At 40.5% G+C, this 20,782-nt stretch overlaps 1 protein-coding gene across 5 annotated transcripts in view; it reads right to left on the bottom strand.

Annotated features, from left to right (window-relative positions):
• Positions 1–19,725, bottom strand: part of LOC111251078 (uncharacterized) — a 70,586-nt gene extending 50,861 nt beyond the window's left edge. The window contains exons 1-2 of one of the 5 annotated variants that reach the window (XM_022807341.2): positions 18,423–19,724; positions 366–490 (exon numbers count right to left, since the gene is read on the bottom strand). Coding sequence is in view for 1 of the 5 variants with exons in the window: in XM_022807340.2 (XP_022663075.1) it covers positions 18,423–18,441 (19 nt within the window). In the remaining 4 variants the exon portion in view is untranslated. Of the gene's footprint in view, positions 1–365; positions 491–2,702; positions 2,853–4,324; positions 4,443–18,422 lie in introns of those variants that run through there. The other 4 variants (XM_086990296.1, XM_086990294.1, XM_086990295.1 and 1 more) reach the window with 4 other exon arrangements.
• Positions 19,726–20,782: the final 1,057 nt, after the last annotated feature.

Genomic DNA, 20,782 nt, shown 5'->3' with positions numbered 1-20,782 from the left:
AGCCCAAAACTCGGTTGAAATAGCCGAGACACTTGCTTTATGTATGGTAATGTATGGCGGCGTCGCTCAAAAAACTGTTCAAGGGTGGTTTGCCAAGTTTGATAACGATATACGGGATTTGATGGATGCTCTTTACTCTGCCTAAATTTCATGACTACCTAAAAATATCTTAGAAAAACCTGACGTTTTAGAAAATAAAAGAAATTTTTAACAAAACACCTGCAAGCAACTCGAAAATTGGCCAAACAAATTAGGTGTAGCTGTACCACGGTCGTCAACCATTCTAAGTCCCTTAGGTTTGCACAAAAATTTAGTGCTTGGATACCTTATGAATTTCCTGAATCCAATAAGGAACTGCGACCTACCGCTGCTTCTCAGTGTCTTGTCTGGTATCTGGCGCGTTCACAATGGCCATTCTTTTCGAGAATTGTCATCGGCAATGAGAAGAAACGTCCGTTCTCACATGAGCGTCCAGTAGAAAGGCCATGACCTAAGTCCAACCAAATGTTCAATTAAAAAAGTTTATGATTTGTGATTTTTTTTTCACCAGCAATTGCTTCCTACGAAGCAGGCGGTTGTATATGCAAAATCAGATAGAACCAAGTAAAGGAAATACTTCGCAAAGGAAAAGGATGCATTAAAAAATGTCCCTATATCATTCCACAAATCGGCCGTAATTTAACCGCTAGGCCATGGTGTCTAGTAAGGCTCGTTAAAAGGCATCACTGTTGCAAGTAGAATAAAGCGTGCAGAAATGTGATTATGACTCATGCCTATGTAAGTTAGACAAGAAAGTTCGGAAAATATTTTTTGCTAATAGTCTGCTGGCTGTATTGTCGTGTGGGATATGGGCCTTGCTACGGGAGCATGTACGGATTTTATGACATTTGGTTGGTGCACGCATGATACGACTATGATATTTCGCACATACTAGCGGATCTAAGATTCTGGTGGAAAAATTATCCCAGCACGCAGTCGTTCGAATGGCCTACAACATGTAGAACTGTCGATATCCTCAATAAAGCCATGAACAGGAAGTACTTTTCCCATGTGAGATTCATATCCCAAATAAAAAAGAAAAACTACAGCACTTGAACTGGTTCTCAATTTGCGCTCTCTTAGTCAATGTCCACTTCAACATTACCGGGCCTTCGTATCTCAGTATGGCTCTAGTTTCAAAGCATAGGAAATCAGCGGTGAAACCGTATAAAATTTTTTGATAAAAACGTGATGACCATGCATGGAAACTTCCAAGATAAATTTAAGCCATGAGCGAAAAACACAGAAACTATATATAATATTCTATTTTACCGCTAGCAAAAGGCCGATCTTTCAAGACCTTTTTGCAGCTGATCTTTCCTTGGCAAACTTTTGTGAAGAGCCTCTTAGAGTAATAGGGTTGGCGTTCTAAGTTTTTCCTCGAAATACGGCCAAGGCGGTTCATTTTGAAGAAGAGGCACTGACAAATCGTCAACCACAACTATGACAAAATGGCTGTTTCACAGCCACGAGGCATTATTTCTTTTTCTAGCTGGACGTACGCGACGTGAAGTCAAAGGATACAACTTATTTGACGGCTGTCGTAGTAATGTCCAAAGTCAACTAAAGCTGGAAGCTGCGAGACACCCTAGACTGAAAGTCGGTCAAGGATCAGCGAACTCTTTACAGCTCACAGTGGGTCATAAATTTGGAGATGAAGATAGCATAATTTTACCCTTCGCAAAATTTGCTGTTCTTTTATGTTTCCGAAAGTCCTTTTATGCTTTATCTTTCCGTACTCATATTTTTGTTCCCGAATAATACGTTGTAAATATATAGGTCACGTAATGATATGAATACCAACCTAGCTATAAATAGGTCGAAAATTGAGTTCATAATTAGTACCTTTGGAGGTACTAATAAGGTTTTGTTACATTTGGCTATTAAGCGTACGTCTCGATTTTGTGAGAAAGCGCTACGACACACAACTTTTGATTTGATCAATTCTTCAATTCATCATGATCACTTATCTAGTTGCGTATAAAATTTCGTAGCGAAGTGTCAACTTAAATACTTTTTTACAGACGGGTGCTAGTTACTAAATTTATTTATATATATATATATATATATATATATATATATATATATATATATATAAAGGGAAGAGATAAACTCTTAATTATCTTTAGTAAAATATCAACTATGACATATGATTTTACTTTTTGATTGAGAGCTTTAGAAATAGAAGTGTACGTATACACCATTTTAAAGTCTCTAATATTACACTAAAAGTACGATAACCAAAACCGGTAAATCAGTCATACCTACTATATAGTCACCTAATGGGTTTAAATATGGGTTATACTCCGATTGTTTTTGTAATTAGTTTTCGCATCGATGAAAAATGTCTTTGTTCAGGGAGGAATACAAGACAGCGTAATACTTCATTTATAACAGAACTACTGGGTAGCAGACGACACCAACTGAATTTTGTGGCTTAGTGTTCTTCTCATAGAGCATTTGGCCTAAATGGCATGTATCTAAGGTTTCCGTGAACAATCAGCAACACGTTGGCCATACTCACATGAACATAACACCATTATAAAAACAGAAGGATCCAAAAATGCGGATTCTTAAACGGTATTGACTCATTTTGGAATCCGCACCGTTTGTTTTTATTTGAGATAGATTTTTTGTTGCGTATTAATGGAATCGATACCTACCTTCTACAGGCTCGTATTTACTTGTAATACTGTATCCTGTCGATTTAGGGTAACCGAAAATTCTTCTTATTAAGTCAGGTTTTAGTGTGCACGACTTTAGTTTTTGTACTTGCAACGAACTTTGATTTAATAGCAATGGCTTCGGATAGACGCATTCGAGGGTACCGCAAGCGAACCGTCTCAATTTAATCGGTGCAATATATATATATGTACTACTAAGTCAGCTAATAACCATAAGCTGCTTATCATCAATCTTAATCCAATAATACGTGGGTACGGATGCAACCCCCTTCACTGAACGCATAAGTTCGGATAGTACTAAAAAATTCGCATGTTTTTTTTTAATTTTTTTTTAACTAACTTGTATTAACAACTTCATCTAACTTATCGAGATCATTTTTAGACATCAATATTACTGAAACATATAATTATTCTTTGCAGATTAAATTGTGTAATTTCCTCGGAAGGTTAGGGGTGATTTGTGTGATGTTCTTTAGCGAGGACTTGCTAATCGGACAGTTGTCGAATTCAACAGGGCTAGACCTATGAGTTCTTATTAACAAAATCCGTTAGAAAGTCTAAGAAAGAATAAGAAACGTGTGGCCCAAAAACATTGGACCAAATTAGATTAGGTGAATTTGAAACCGGAAATAGCAACAGCAGCGCAGGTTTTGTACGGCCCTCCCTAGAGAAAGGCAGAAGAAGACCAATGTATGTAAAGCACCTAATACTCTCTTCGTAACTAATCATCTGGTGTGGATAAAAATGCATGATTATCACGTGTTTACAAAATGCGAAGAAGATACGCATGATTCCGATGGGAACAACGACGAATCAGCGCCCCCTAAGGATAGCCTTCAGTTGCGGAAGTTTAATTTGCGTTAAAGTTCTATTATAAACAAGACTATCGAGTTTCTATAAATCACAGCGTAGCTATTTAGTGTATTATGCGGCGTGAACAGAAGCTCACATAAAATAATAAAGTAGTAATTTAAATAAAACTACCTAGAGGGTTTATAGACCTATGCACACTGTCAAACCCCATTCCAGAGGAAGAATCGGACGTCGGTGGGGAATGATGATTACCCACGCAATTAGAAAGAACTTTGCCAACCTATCGTTCCAATTACTCTTAGACAATAGGCCTGCAAAACGTTGATTCCAGATTTGAAAACTGACTCATACGTATTAATCAATAACACACCGTACTAGCTACATGATTTTTAGAAGTCTAGTGTTTTGTCGATTGACCCAGAGCAAGAAATAGGTTCGAATCCCACTTGAAGAGCATGCAGCAGGCGATAAAAACCATAGTCGGAAAATATCGTAGTAATTGCCCCCTTTTTTTTGTGGCCCATTCCAACATATTCCTTTACAGCTCTCAATCGCGTTGCATATTTATCGTAACCGAATTGATCGTTTCATTGGCTTTGCTACTGCAATTAGTCATAATTTGTACAAGACACTACATAAAGCTGTTTGTCGTCAGGCTTTCCCGCTTTTTTTTTTTTTTAGAAGAATCTCTACCATGATTGCGTGTTGCAAAGCGACAGATTTCACAGCGGCTCTGCACCGAACTCATCTACTCTTATCTACTGGTTCAGACTTGTCCTGGTTTTTACCTTGGACTGAAGTTACCGATAATCCTTATAGAGGCTGACGTGCAACGCAAACGTTACACGTCTCAGCAGTCACCGCTCCTCCGGGGTCCACGCGACCAGAAAAAGCTTCGGAAGCAGACTTGGAAATAACATGTTTCAAACAAAAGCAGATGCTTATTTAGTTAGCAAATTGAGGGTTTGCTCAGCGTTGTGTTCATAAGAACAGCGAAAACGTGTCGAACGTGCAGAAAGTGATATTTCGAAATTCATTACAGGAAAGGGACACCTTCAGGGTCCATCATGGCAGCGTGGCTGCAGTTTCCTAAGACTACTTCGTGCGACACTGATTAGGTGAACAGGCAAATAATCCGGATAAACCGGTTGAAACATACGTACGGATGTGTTTTGTCGCGAATCTCCAGCCGAATGCGTACCAAACACGAATGTCTAGTTAGCGCTTGGCGTTGCCACGCCCGCCTAGTATCGTTTGACTTTGTTCCAGCAAAACAACATCTCTAAAATGTCGGCTAGTGTCACTCTTTTTTGCCAGAGTAGAACTTACGGCACTTGAAAGCTTGTTTTGGTGAGCATTACCCAGTGACGCTTTTCTAGGCTTCGTTAGTAAGGTTACCTTGTACAGATAATCTCTATATTTAAGTTCCGATTAAATAATCTCTAAGGTAGAAATAATAAAATAATAAAATTAAAAATAAAATAAAAAAATTTAAAAAAAAATTAAAAAAAAACAAAAAAAAATAAAAAATTAAAAAAAAAAGTTCTGTCTATGACAGTTTTTGGTTTCGCTATTTCTCAGAACATGTTGTATAGAATTTCTTATGACAGTGAGGCCCAGCTTACTGGAAATCTTATTTTAAAGAATTATCTTAATTCAACCTCTCAGGGTCCACTTGTCCGCTCTGATACCCTATACATTAGTATAGAATAGGACGCTTTCTTCTAAAACAACCGACTAAAGCGTTATTATTGGAACTAGAAAAGCTATTTTTCATTATTATGCTGTACAATTATATTTCATTATTACACGTTTTTTTTCCCAGAAAAACTGAACCTTTAGCAATACCTAGATTTTAAGCTATTTAAAAATATTCTCATGTGATATTCAAGATAAGTTCAAATTTTCAATGATGGTATTTAGAACGTAACATGGTATTAAATACTGGTACAAATAGATAAGGATGGATGTAACATGAACGAGGCGATACTGTCTGTGGGGATCTGCACCGTAGTGCCTAAGGCTCTAAGGCTTCTACAATGACAAAATTCGTGTATACTATTTTGATGTATACAACGATGCCACTCGGCGTCACGTACCCATTAAGGAACGCTTATAATTTCACTATAATGCTTTACCTCATTACATCTTTTAACCCAAGGGGTTAAAAGCTAAACAAGCTTGATACCAATTTAACGACTCACACAACATTTCTCTTTTGTCATGCAATGAATAGAAGTTTCCGTATAGCAATATATTTTCTTATTGTTTTTTGCTCGCTGTCTATTTATTCAACGTCCTCTAAACAAGGGATGAAGGAAAACAACTAACGGGGCGTCATGTCTGCTTGAGGCCTCTTCTCCAGCCGCCTTCTTTGCAGTTAGGGTAAAGGGTCAGACGCAACGGGTTCTGCTTTTTTTTTTACTTTTAATTTCACGCCCTTCTATAGTCTCGCTATGTAGAATGGCTACCTACACGCTATCTGGCAATCGTGCACCTAAATACCGCCTGCAGCTTGAGCGAATATATAAAATATGGTTACGTGATAAAGTTTGTTGATTGCTGATGTGCGTACGTTTGAATTTAAATATATATTAAATCATTAATTTATTAAAATAACATTTTTTTTACGGCAAAGGTCTTTGTTCGCATCTCCTAAGCACCAATAAATGTGATGTTCTCTTTATTAAATAGTGGATTTAACATCTTTATAATATTATCTAAAATGAAATCAATACTGTGGTACTGCAATGCTACTAATACAAGCACAGTCCGTACTAGAATGTCTCCGTTACAAATGGGTCACACAGTTAAAGCTGTTGATCATTGTAATACTTGTTTTATTTTATACTATAGCAAGAAATGTCATATATTTTTTTTTTATTAGCTAATCGTCAAACAGTACGTTTTTCACATATAGGATTACCCATAACTGAGTAACATAATTTACCAGTTACTCTATATGTGTATATATATCATGGAAGATACATTATAATATGGCCGACAAAAGCGAGTATTTAAGATATGGTGATTCAATTGTTCGTGAATACGACAAACCTTGAGTTGAGAAAATCGAGCAAGCGTCGAAGGGTCACCATGAAACTAAGAAATTCCAGCCATATTAATAAAAGGTCCTTCAAACGTCTGCGTTTGAAGAGATCGAACTGTTTATTGAAAACAAGAGGCCGATAGTCATTCGCTTGGCAAACCTTCTACCTTCTGGCACCTTGCACAAGTATCTTGAGTTACTGTAGTCATGGCATGCCAATCCTAAACAACAATCGGATACGCAAAATGTGTTGGCAGCTGACAACCGTAGAGAGATCCTCACTCATCTTCTACTATACGTAGAAGATGAGTGAGGATGAATTTACTAGGAGGACAAAAGGCTGAAGTTGTTCAAAAGTTGGCGCTGTATATTTACTTTTAGGACAGGCAAGATCTCATAAGAACTACTAGCTATTCTAATATGATGTTTAATATGGAGGCACAGCTTAATCAATAGTCGACGGGCCAGGCGGCTTAGCTTACTGAGTTAGTTATTATGCTTCTGTTAAAATCCTCTCCGTTTTAATGGGCTAATCAGCCGCTGATGTATTCGCAAAAAAACTCTAATTTCTACGAATTCAAAGTGTTTTTGAGACAAATTTATCTAAAATGAAACGTTAACTTCGAAACAACCACATAGACTCCCCAGTAAACTCCGAAAACGTCCGTCACAAGGGAAATATCCTGGTTTCTAATCGCTTACAGCAAGTTGACGTGTATAAAATAACATTCAGTATGTTCTGGTGCCCATAAAGTCGAGCTTCGATTGTTGTACACTGGCTTCGTCATTTGGCCGTTTCAAAAGTGTACAGGACAAATTCCCCTTGAAAAAGACAAATTCTCGAAAATCAAAGCCTTCCAGCGGCGGGCAAAGAAGCGCCTCTAGACGATGGCACCTATTGTAGTTCGGAATGCGCGTTATAAGGGAACCCTGAAACAAGTAAATGTCTCGACAAAAAAGCCTGGTAGTCTAAGTGCACGTATAATTTTATCTGTAGCTGCAAAAGGCAAAGGAAATCTGCACGCTGTTTTCCGTGAACTCCAAGTGAAATCTGACTGACTCGAGTAGCGTTTTCCCTCAAACATTGTGCATACGCGAGAGCCTTGGCAAAGCGCAACTTGAATTGATTTTTAGTCGGCCTAAACTGGAGAATACACAGATGTGAGGACGCCGAAGAATAATGGTAGCGTGCTTCCCCCCTATATCAGGATCGACAGTAAAAGCATCTACCTACGAGAATTGTTAGATAGATAGCATAGCGTTCCTTATTGGTATGAAATGAGACAGGCGATACTTTCCGCCAAAAAAACCTCACTTCCACTAGCAAGCGCCTTTTACTATGGGGTTAGCTGTGGAGTATAGAATAATACTGTTAGTGCCAAATAAATCACAGTAAGTCAGTCGCACCTAGGTTACTGGCGGCGTGTAGTATCAGCGGCAAGGTACGCGATGGTGTCCATGGGAGCGACCGAACTACCGAATCTCAAAACCAGCAAACCATCCGTCAACCGATTTCTGCCCAACTGCTCGACGATGTCGAGAAGGCTAAAGTCATAAACTAGAAGCAGGCAGAGTTCAGTCGCAAAAGGCTAGTGTCTGCGCAAGTAGCCTAGCGCAAGAGCAGACAAGCGTATATCTAAATAAAGTCCGCTGTCTTAGCACGACCAGAAATCGAAATAAAACGACGTCAAAACCAATAAAAAAAAGCGCAGTGATGGCGCATAGCCACGGGGATTATAGCTTGCCAAAAGGCATTACAGGGGGCAAGAAGGCTTTAAACAAAAAATCTTTCCTCATATACACACCTCTTGAAACCGCATAAGCCACCTTGTAAGAAAAGCGATTGCTTTTTACTTCGAAAAACGATAAGTGCTGCATTGAGTTTATACTGCAACCCATAACCTCGTCAAAAGTACTTCTATTCTAAGCTATTAACAAGCCGCCACCCTTGAAGTCGTTTTTGCGAGAAGCCCTGGCATGGCAATTACCCGAAGCCATGTTTAGATTTTTACATAAGTCAGCTTATCGCTATTCACATGAGTTCGACTGCGTTGAATTAGAGATAATTTATCCTTTCTAGATGCGCGTTTTTGCCTCGGGAATCTCACTTGAGGAAACATGAGGTTAACACCCATTGGCAGCACTGAGCGACCACTGCGTGTTCAATACTCGGCACGACGACGCATTGACTTGGCAACGCGGTGCCATCAGGAAGGCGTCTGCAGAATTGCAAAGAGAACATTTGAAACGGGCGGGTTAGCCACTGAATAGAAGCATCATCAGATCAAAGAAATCGGACGTTACACTTTCGAGCATGAGACTCCGCCAAAATTTATGTTCAATTGAATTTTAGCCAAATTTTATGTTGAATTGGGTTTTTGCAAAAATATACGTTGAAATATTTGTTTTTGTTATGTATGTTAGTTCAAATACACTACTATCGGCGTAAATGCGATCGATATGCTGTTTTTTTTCCCGCTTGAGGCCAATGTTCATTGTAACGAGGTTTTCTAATCATATACAGCATTTTTTACAGTTCTTGTGACATTTCTGTTTACTCAAACCGATCTACTTCCTCGGTTGAAATCGTTCCCCATTGAGTCTTGCGCGTACGCATTATCGCCATTTTCTACAACCTATCACCTTTCTAACTGCAGATACTTTCAAATGAGAGTAACCCTCACACGATCCACTTTCCTCGCCTACATGCCGTGGCCTATATTGAAACGTCGCTTTGCTAGCCGCTATACAATTTTCTGAAATTCCGCATGTTCACCAGTTTTCCTAGGGCAGCAAAGCAACCCGCAGAGCCGTTATGTCCTTCGGATTCGGACCATCTATGCTTACGTCAAATATCACCATGCAACACGCAAGCGCTGGGATCGTTACCTCGGAAGCGACCCTGCCCATTGCAGCAAAGAAAGAAGCCTGACTTGTTACACATCCTGGCTGACTTGACAACGGTTCGGTCTCTGCCATGCTTCGGTACATTCATGACTTGCATCCGAGGTCAGGCGGCGACTCTATAGATAGATAGATAGTTAGTTTACGAAGTCGTCAGACTTTGATGTTTTCTCGTAATCCCTTGAATTTAAAGGGCAACCCGTTTATTAACTCCTCCCGAGTAAGGTAGTGTCTTCTGTGGAAACCCCTTGAATAGACGAGCCGTGAGCTGATCCCATGCTGCTTTCCCACTTACAGCAGGTTCGTACTAGTACTGAGCTTAGCCTCGCAGAAGTCTATAAGCGATCTCGAACAGACATCTATGCAACCAACCGTCGATACCTTCTGTTAAGCCTAAGGTTCTCATCTATTGCCCAAGCTCCGGGTTGTCAAGAAATGACAGCTCTTGCGGCAACACGACTCCTTCCACACGCGCTCCGCAACAGAACGTTATTTTGTGCTGTGATTGACCACTTCGTATACTCTCGATTTGACTAACGCCTTGTTGTTAAATCGGCTCTCCCTTCTTCTCGTTGCTACCAGTTATAGTATCGGTGCACTATTACAGGCACAAATACAATTATATCCTTATGTAGAAATACGCTTGAGACTTTATACAGGAACCTGTTATCATATTTATACATTGTTACGGTAGCAACTCTGTGACCAACCGCTCGAGCAAAAGATAATTGTGGGTTAGCAGAAACTAAAAGATACATCGGCATTTTTAATAATATATATACACAACACATTAAATGCACACACGGCTCAACATCAACTGTTATCGACGTAAACAAAACGCTCTACAGCCACTGCCGTTAGCCTTACATAACCATCGTTCATTTTTGGGCAATGGTAACTAGACCATTTCGGCCACTTTATGGCCTCGCGTACTTATTCAAAGACCCCTGGCTGTGGAGTGCTAGTCGTCCCATTAACTGCATCTTTACTATTTGCTACCCATGCACCATGGCATAACGGAATTTGGACGTTTCTGTAAACAAATTAGGGTGGCGCAACTCTGCAAGCCCACGCGACTCAGACATTGACTTGGAACATATGGGTGTTGCCTTGACGACACAACAGGGCAACGGACAAATGGACTTAGAATTAGCCGTTGTTCTGTGGTCGTAGACAGACATTCCAATCGTAAACGCTTTCTTTAACTCAATAAATAAATTTCTCTCTATAAAATAGAATGTTCTCACTAACGATCAATCGAAAAATATCAAGGCCTCGGCTAACGACGACCGCATAAAATACTCTGCAATATACAGTAGCAATTTGCTGTGCCCTAACCAATGATGCGATCACGTTGCGTCGTTCTCAGGGTTGGAAACTGGGGCATAGCTAGTTTCATTTCGAAATCGGACGGTGCCTATATATAGCTACTCTTTTGCTGAAGCCTTACATTTACAATTCCAAATCAACGGTTTCTACCCTGATGTGCTTCTTCACGGCACGGATATCCGGAATTCGTAGCGAATAATCCGAACGACGCCTACCAACCAAACGTATGTCTGCATCAAGTATGCCTTTGACCCTGGTGACGCTGTCTTCGTAGATAACGTCACTAGGAGCTCGCCAACATTCGAAAGCTATTTGCAACTACCGAACAAACGTTTCGACCTTGTATTTTCCTTTGGTGATAGGTTGTACAGCTTTCACTTTAAACTTTTTCGCGTATCTGCTCTGATAACGTTGCCTAAGCTGAAAAGCTTAAACCGGCCCTTCGAAATTCGTTGTAAACCAGAGAAAAAATTGCTAATATTCCTCAACAATATCCTTCACGGTTAGAAAAATCCTGGCGATCAACGCTTTGGCGCGTGAGCCAACGTTAACGCCGGCGGAACGTGCTGAGGAACGTTCTAGGAAACAACTATTATTGACGTTCGTTGGCCTATACCTGACTCAGTTGAAAAGAACATTGTCCCAAATCTTCTTTCACAGAACAAAACAAAATTCACTGCCCTCATATATTCCGGTGCGGTTGAGGAATATTAGGGTATTAGCCTGTGATGTACATCGCTGTTATTTGGCTTCGTAGTACCTGACGCGAGTACGCAGTAGATATCTCATCTTCTATTTATGTTAAAACAAATTTTAGGCTGCTTAGCTGCTACAGCAATCCTAGGAAACGGTAAACGCCGTTTCAATTTTCTTCTATCCTCAGCACCGAAAACATCAATAAGATTGAGCTTTGTTGTACAATAGCAAGACTGTATTTGATATATTTGACCACAAACCATTTTACTAAAAGCTCTCAGAACTTCTTTAGTTTTTTCTCAGTATTATCGACAATCAAGCCTCGTTATATAAACTTACCTTTGGGGTTAATTTAAATAATTAATAAAAGGTAAATATGGTTTTTACGTGCTAGTAAAGATACGATAACCGCAGAATTTAAGTGGAATAGGGCGCTGAGCAGCGATCGTACTGCTACGTTCCGCCTGGCTAAATCTAGTCTCGATTACCTTTGTTTGAAATTCCGATATGAGCAACATACAAGTTGATCACTTTACGAGTTTTACTATAAACGTGATATTAGAATATATTTTCATGAACAATTATATAACATTTTGGAGATACCAAACGTTTTGAATTAGCAGCGTGGTTTCGTTTTAAAAAACGCACACGCCTTTTGTAAAGCATTCGACGATCTAGCTTTCGATGCAGAGTTTACAGGTGAAGTTACGTTACCCCAACATACAGAAGTTTCTATTCGTTAAGTGGCTGCAAAGGCCCAAACGCACAAACACCTATAGGACAGCAGTGAATTTACTAATTCCTTTAGCGTCAGAGTAAAGAGGCTTCAGAGCCACTGAGTTAATTCTTCAACTGATGCTCTGATAAGGAACACATTTAGTACGTAGTACGTACAAGTGGAAATACTGAAAAAACCTAGTCCTATCGATGGTCGATTTGTTTGTAACTAAAGTACGATGCGGTGAAAAATCAGAAGCAAACATAGCAGCGCAGTGGAGCACAAGTTCTACCATGCGACCGCAAGTAACAAAAATACATCTCTAAATCGGACCACTGTGATACTCTTGAACGTTGGATCGTACGCAATTATGCCACCTGTACCGCAGGGGACTCTTCCACAGTTTCCGTTTTCAGATAGATATGTTTTTCTATACGAACAATCAAATTATGGCAAGTCTTTGCGAAAGTTTACCCATACGACCGATAATACTTTCTTCATTAAATAGTTCTTTGAAAGCAATTCACTTAGATTATTGTTAGCTTTATTTGCTTTCACTGACACTGAGTAGAAAACATGAAGCGCCTTCTATTAACTCCATGATCAAAAATCGGCGGAAAAAACCGATATGCAAACACACATTCATATACAGAGACTGGGAGACACAAAGGCGTTCTCGAAATAACGAGCCCGCTAAAATTCGCGCATTTATTATGCACGTATACCCTTTTTGCTGCTTATAAACAGAGAAATAGCGGTACCCTTATCGATCCATGCGCAGCTACACGTCGTGGCGTGCCTTGCGGCGTGAGGCTCTCATAAAGAAACATTGTGTGTACCCGTCTTAATTCGTCAAAGCAACTTCCGAGTTTTTCGCTTCATAGCACGAACATAGCGCTTCAGAACGAAGATTATTTTATTATGGACCCGGATAAGGCTGGCTATGTCATGTATAGCTGATCCGGGAATCGCTAGATGTCGTGACGTTATCGATCGCTTAGAAAACACACCTCGGGCGTCGTAATGCTGCCTGCAACGGAATATCGTATCCAGAAAATCCGAATCTTTAGCTACGTCTATTCAGGTGGCAGTTCTCAGAAGCTAACCACTAGTGGAGTTTAACGACGTACGACACAAACAAAAGCTTTCAGATAGGTAGACCCGAGCTTACAGGAACCGAAATGTTCTTTCATGTGTTCTAACGAGAAGAACCTCCCTTAATTGTGCCCGAAGATGTGCAGTTCCGGATTGTCAAGTTTCGGATCATAGGATAACATTGTAAGTGACTGAGCATTATGAAATTTTTTTTATGACTGCTATAATGCGTATCACATATATTGAGCGTAACTTGGACGTAACTTTAACCTGCCTGTACGAACACGAGGCTTGCCCACGCGCGAGAATGAATTAATGAACTATGTCTATTAGAGGGCTTTTACGCATACAACTAATAAATCGTTAGCGCCAAATAGTGAACGTCGCGTTGTACACAAGCAAGACACCGGAAGCTTGCGTTTCCTACCTCGATATGAAACATATATCTTCTAATATCTTCGTCCCACTTGACGTACCGTTGTAGTTATTAGATTGTTTCATCTGCTTACTTAGCGATGTCAATGAATACGAACCGTTGGCTTGGTTCTTAGAAGAAGAAGAATTTATCTCTGGTCGAACGTTACATTTGAAAGTGCGTGTTTTGCCCGCCTCGTGATCGAGGCCCTCAGAAGAGCCTGAGAGCTGATATGTTCCAAGTCAAGAAAACTTTCTCAGAAAGTACGGCGTTGTCGACCTATCAAAAAAGAAGGTTCCAGCTGACAAGAAACTGCCAATGAGAACATCTAATAGAAAAAATATTAGTAAATCATCTACTTTGGCTAAATGTCATTGTTCAAGCGAACACCCTCATATCGTTATTGGGCAAGATATACTTAGGACAATGTGTCACCGTTTAGGACCTCATTATTACAGTATCTAATGCATTTGAAAGTTTATTGGTCACGTTTGTGCTTATTTACTGATTTATTAGTTAAGTTATGACCTATATCAGATCCCGTTCACCTTATTAATTAATATAATTAACGTTATATTTAAAACAGTGTTAAACTTATATTCAACAGGGAGTCTGTACTTCAAATATGCTAAAATCAATACTATTCATCCCCAGTATGGCTATCTTCCAGCAGATCACTAGATAATTCACCCCCAAAGCCTGCAGATGTTTTCTACTCTATGAGACACGGACATGAGTCTCTTTTTCCTCATTGGTTAGAGCCCAAATAAAGTTAACTTTTTAAGTCATTCTCTTTTTAAGCTTGCACTTTCGTTCCGTGAGGACGAAAAGCCAGGGTCGTTATAAATATTCCACGTTACGTTTACGCATCATTATGTCTGGGGGAAAAGCAAATAAGTTCGCCGCTAGATTAGAATTTGCTAAATATTATGATAATGACTTAAATGGTTTATAGTACAAAACATAGGAAGAGACAGAGGAATAAAGGACTAGCGAGCAAATAAACGTGAGAAACACTGCCCAGTTTGCTAATGCTTCGAAAAGATAAGAGGCTTAACTTGAAGAGAGCGGTCTGATCCGGCCCCTTCGCGTGATCATCGCTAAGAAAAAAAAACTCTTTGTGAGCGAAAGTCACGTAGTGTTGGTCATTGGTTGCAATGAACTTGAAGTTTTCGCCTTAGTCTCTATTTGAAAAAAACTCGAAACCAAATAAACACATTAAAATGTGTTTGTTGCAAAAAAAAAAAGAAAAAGGACTCCTGTATTTACTTCTGTTTCGATTATATTATGTACTAATAAATAATGATAATAAAATAGCGGATTGTACTTAACGTAATGCACGAGTGCGCATCATCCTCAACGAACAACAGCGTTCAAAGACGAAACTGCGACTCCTGTGAGACAAATGGAGACATCAGCTTTACGCTCGCTGCAAAAAATACTCACTTGTCGAAATGGACGTTCACATATGTTTAAATGATATGATAAAAAAAAATACGCTCCCCCACTAGGCATGCGCGATAATCAAAGGAAGTTCCTTTATTTTGTTTCGGTGATAGGGCCGCACGAACTTCTAGTCAGTTCCTGACCTATCAAGCAGGCTAACACCTACAAGAGGCGCTAGCCAATATAACGGCGATTATTTATCAAACAAAACGAATCGTTTACATAAAACTTTGCTTGTAGTTTGAATAAAAAGCTGTTTTATAGCGGTAATCCGCGAAGGGTCAATGGCTCGAATGTTCATTAGGTTGGAAAAGCAGGGTGAGTAATGGATTATTAATATAGCTGTGGACCACTGGTACTGTGTTGGGAAGTCTTGGATTTTAGCCATCGCTGGTTCGCGGAACAGGGGGACTGGTCTCATGAAGAGGAAAACTAAATTTGATACAATTGGACGGACCCTTTTACTCTACATCGCCGATGCCAGCGGCAGTGACAGTAATGGCAGTAGGGGCAAAAATAGCAGGCGCTGGTAATGAAAAGCCAATGAGATGCTTGGCTTCGGCGGTCTGCTTGCTCGCCACGGTGAGCGAGAGAGCAGCCCGCTTCTAGCAGAAAAAGCTATACGTGTTCATTGACGTGTTAATCACTCCGTTTCTTGCCCGTCGTTAGATGTAGGATGTAAAAATATATAAGGCCATACTTTTTCTTGGTGTGCAATATATTCTGCAACTAAATTGTGTCAGTAGCAACACAAGTACTGTTTTAAGGGAAGGTGATCACTTGTTTTTGTTGTTATTATTATATTTGTTTGACATCAAAAACTTTAGATTAGCCAGCCATGTCCATTCTCCTATGTCTTAATGACAGTTCCAATTATTGGCATTGTCTAAATATAATAAAATGGTGATAACGTCCACCTGTTCATGAAGTTCACCATGCGTCCTGTTTTAAAAACTCTGACAAACAGGTCACTTGTATACGTGATGGTCTAGCCGTGTTAGCGAATTGAGCCACGATAGCCAGAAGAATAACACCGTAATAACAACAGCATTGTTTTGTTAAAGGGTTGCCATTACCCGCTGAACTGTTTCTGAAGTTCAAATTTGAAGTTGCGTTGATCAGGACAGAGCTAGTAATATAGACCTTTGTAGATATATATATATTCATAAACACCTTAAGCAGATACCATTACTTTTCCAACCCATCCACTCTGTATCATAATGGCGCGCTTTTTACATCGAATTACAGCCTTCTAAAAGCTATAGTAAGTATGCACAATATTGGGCAACGCATAATTTTATCACGTGTCTATACATACAATATAAACAGCAGACAAACATTACCGAAGGATGAACTCTGACAAATGATTGCCAACTATCGCTGAAAACGTTACAGAATTTGCGATAAAAGTCAAACTTCTACTGCTTCTCATCGTCTTAAATAAGAAAAAATCCTTCTACCAAATTATGCACACGCTTCCAATCATTTTACTTCCATCTGTAGCCGAATAGTTTTGAGTGGAACGTTTAAAATTGTTCATGTATATTAAATTAGCGAAGTAAAAGAGCCTTGAAGGCCGAATGTGCAGGGTCGCTCAAACATTGAAGGATCAATATAATTAGCAGCTCGGAAAATTAATATTGCAGGTTCCATAAACGTTACAAGGAATAAAAACGCGAATCGCGCAACGATTTTCGCATTTCTACAAAAGCCGCAATTACCTTTTCCTATTTTTTTTTGAGTGGCCCGCACGCGCTTAGTTTTCATCAAATCACACCTGGCAACATTGAGGTAAACGGACAAATTTTTCGCTCCGCAAAATAGAAAATGTGTACGTTATTAAGGCATATTTTTCTAGTATCCATTCGCGTTTCTGTTTACCTTGTTTTTTTTTCCAATACCCCTCTCTGCTTCAGTGCGTTGACTGAGATCCGCTGTTTATTCTATTGGGCATATCCGAACTTGTAGTTTACCATGTTGAACTACACCAACCACCATTGTCAATGCAGTTTTACATTAAATCATTTTACCTAATCGCTGGTAAATCGTTATTTAATATCACTGCACGCCTCTCTCATTAGCTCCTCGCTCTTCTCTACAAAATACCCATAGAACAGAATGGTTTTTTTCCTCTTGATTTATCTATAGGTAATATATGCCGTTTGCTTAAAGTCACCTAGCCACGGGACCCATTTGTAGGTGTCCCAAAGAGGTTTTCACTAAATGAGATTAAACGACAGAATATGTCTTACTCAGGTCCATTGCCATTCTTCCATGATTTTTTTACAAGAAACGCTGCAATAACAGCTGAAACGAAAATCGGTATAGTCATAATTTAACAAAGAGTGCGGCAAAGTCAATGTCTAGAGACAGATGTTTTCGAAGCGAAATCTTCGTCAATCTTCAGCTCTGCTTCTCTCTCTCTCTCTCTCTCTCTCTCTCTCTCTCGCTCTCTTAGACAGCTTCAGTGGCAGGAAATTAAGGTATCTAGTTCTTCCCATCTTAAGGACAGTAAAATAAATCACACCGTTTAATCCAAAAATCATTGAGTTAAGTTTTCAAATTCAATATGTAACATCCATACTCCTTCAGCAATGCATCCAAGGAACCTCTTTCTCATTCTTCTTATTGGACAAACAGCCCAGACCATCCCAAAGCTGTATATAAGCGTAGAAATGCTATCTTTTTAGATCCTGCATTGAATACTGACGTTCTATGGAGCGGAATGAATGCTATTGATCAGTGGCTACCTGCGACGGTATTCTATGAATCGGGAAACCAAGGGACATGCGCGATATTTGTATTAGATTAAGCAAAATCAGGCTATAAGACCGATATTTATGAAACTTACGTAAGTTAGGGGAAAATGGCGTAACTTGGCGCTAAGCGCTTGCTCAGATCAAGTAAATTACGCAGTCTGAACGTGTTTCTAATATACACAATAGGTCATCAAAGTTTTGATCTATTAAATAATTTGTCCTCTGATCTGCGACAACGTTGGTCAGGGTCGAACGGAATAATATTTTTTCTGTCTATCATTAAACTAGTAATTCTGTAGGGTATTCTGATTATCATGTGTTTTCAATGTGAGAAAATTATCTACTTTTATTTGAGTTTGTCCAGTGTGTTCATAGGAATTTCCTTTTATACTATCTACTAATCGTTCTGAACGAAAGCCCATCAGCGTCGTTAGCAAAGCCACAGTTAATTTTCTTTAACTTCTATATTGCTTACCTTGTTTTCCCCCCTTCATTTTGTCAGCCCCCACGAGCGTGGTTACGCACAATGAACAATTCACAGATCGGCACACGCTTACAATTATTCGGCAGTGGTGACAATATCATAAATTACACGGCAGTACGAATTAAAGGAGTAGTGAGTACGATCGCAGCAGCGTTCACTAGATACGCCGAGCATGCGGCGACAGAAGAAAGATAAAACGTTGAGCACGAAAAAGAGGAGCAGCAGTAACGTCACTGCAACGGCGAGTCGTAAAGACACTCGTCACAGTCCTGACAGATCCTTCAACGGCGACACGTACACATTTACACGCCCATTTACGAGCACATGCGCCCAAACCCTCAGATATTCATATACACCAACGAGCACAGCAGATGCATGCAACCAGATCAGCAGGTTACCTCGTGCTGACTTATTGGCGATAATAGTCGCAGTTGTCGCTTGTGTCTTCGATAGCGGCAGCAGCAGTGGCGGCGGCGGCGGCGGCGGTGGTGGTGGTGGTCTTGAGGTAAAAATGTTATCGAATAGCCGCGCTTGTCACGCTGTAATACACAGGCAGTATCCTGCACCAGACGAAAAAATCCATTAGTTGCTATCTGTTACATTTGCCATTAGCGCCGAACTGATGTTTCGCTCCGCATCTGTCTGTACTGGGGGTTCACTAGTCTGTCCGCTGTTTTTTCCTGTTCGTCCTTCCGCCTGTCAGTCAGTCAGTCAGTCAGTCGTAGCCGTCGTTGTGGGGCATCGTGTGCCTGCTCTTCGTGCGTCTGCGTGCAGCCGCGTCAGATCAGCCAGGGCAAAGTAAATCAGGCCAGTAGCAGTGCTAATACCGGGCAAAGTGCATCATGTGTATTTTGCTGAGTGTACAAAGAGAGCTAAATATGTTGGCAATTACTGCTACCATCACTGCTTGCCCTGCTCCATCTCTAACTATCCCTGCTGACGTTGTTACTGCTGCTGCTTTTGGTTCTTTCTCGTTACGCTCGTGCTGATATAAACCGTAATTGTATCCAAGTTTCTGTTGTATTTGTCTAGGCTGTTGTTGTAGCTGCTGGTGCTACTGAGATGGGTGTCCGTTCTTTTACTGCTTGGTCCGAATGCACCTGTCGTACGACCGTGCAATCGCAGGGTGCCTTTACGCGCGCGAGCTTCGCGATAGAACGGAAAAAACAGCTTGAGCTGGCCACTGCTCTTTCAAGCTTTACCAGCAGGTCAGCCATCGCCAATCGATAAGACAACCGATCAGCATATTAAGCAGGTAGCATTAGCGAGCCAGCTGGCTAGTTCCCTCGGTGTGCGACAACGGCCCGCGTCAGCAGGGAGTCATGCGCGCGCAGGAAAGGGCCAGCGACAGGCTCTCTTCGCGGCCAGCAGACTCTCGGAACAACGATAGCGACAGAAATAACCGACGGCCGGCCGACGACGACAGTTGGCATCATCATAAAAACCATCGACAGCAGTCTACGACGAAAGACCTCGCAAAGGGCAAGCGGGCAATTAGATAAGCAACCGTCGGCGATAGGCCGACCATTTTTTTGTGTATTTATTCGAACTAAGTGCACTGACGCCGTTGGCTAAGCTGGAGAGAAAAACAGCCTGTTGCATTAGGGACTGCGGCTGCTGATGGTAATTTGTACAACCGGCTAGATGGATGGATTGTCGGGGGTGTATAGGATTGATTCATGAGCGAAACCCAACGCAGTGGAAAGGGGTTTTCAGGAATGAAGGGCCATGGTAATGATGATGCTCCTGGAATTGCTAATGATCAAGGGTAAAGCTCGACGGGGTTCAGAAAAAGAGACAACCAACAGGTGGGTGCACTAGTTCCTTTTGCCAGTTCCCCCTTACGTAACAACAATAGCATATGTAACTGTAACACAGAGAGGACAAGGCGAGGCAGACTTGTAACGGATTTGACTGGCTATAATAGTCGTCCTTACATCATCAGCAGTGCGCACTTGACGTATGGCTATGTAAGAAAATATCAGGCACATAATTAGGGAGGACTGTAGGAAAACCGGCATGGCGCGTATAGGCCGGGAGTGTCCTATCCTTCTTGTACTGAACAGACGGACGAGAATAAATTACATAAGAGGAATCCAACCTCTGTTATCTCAGAGAACTGTGAGCTCAAACATATTCACTTCAATTCAGATCTATAGCTATTCTTACAAGGAAAAAGAGCAGAAAAACTTGTCAGGAACTGTTTTGGAATGGGGAATAAAGAGTTTGAAGCGATTCATTAGCTTTATTTATGCACAGCTTCTTTTGCCTCTTTTGCCAATGCCTCTTGTTAATAAGAATCATTTGAGTGAGGTAGAAGGAAAAAATATTAGGTTCGAAACATCAGCGAG

Source organism: Varroa destructor, unplaced genomic scaffold, assembly GCF_002443255.2.
Source record: "Varroa destructor unplaced genomic scaffold, Vdes_3.0 BEIS01000005.1, whole genome shotgun sequence".
NCBI lineage: Eukaryota > Metazoa > Arthropoda > Arachnida > Mesostigmata > Varroidae > Varroa > Varroa destructor.
Note: the sequence above shows the minus strand (reverse complement) of the source record. Positions and strands in the feature narration are given on the sequence as shown.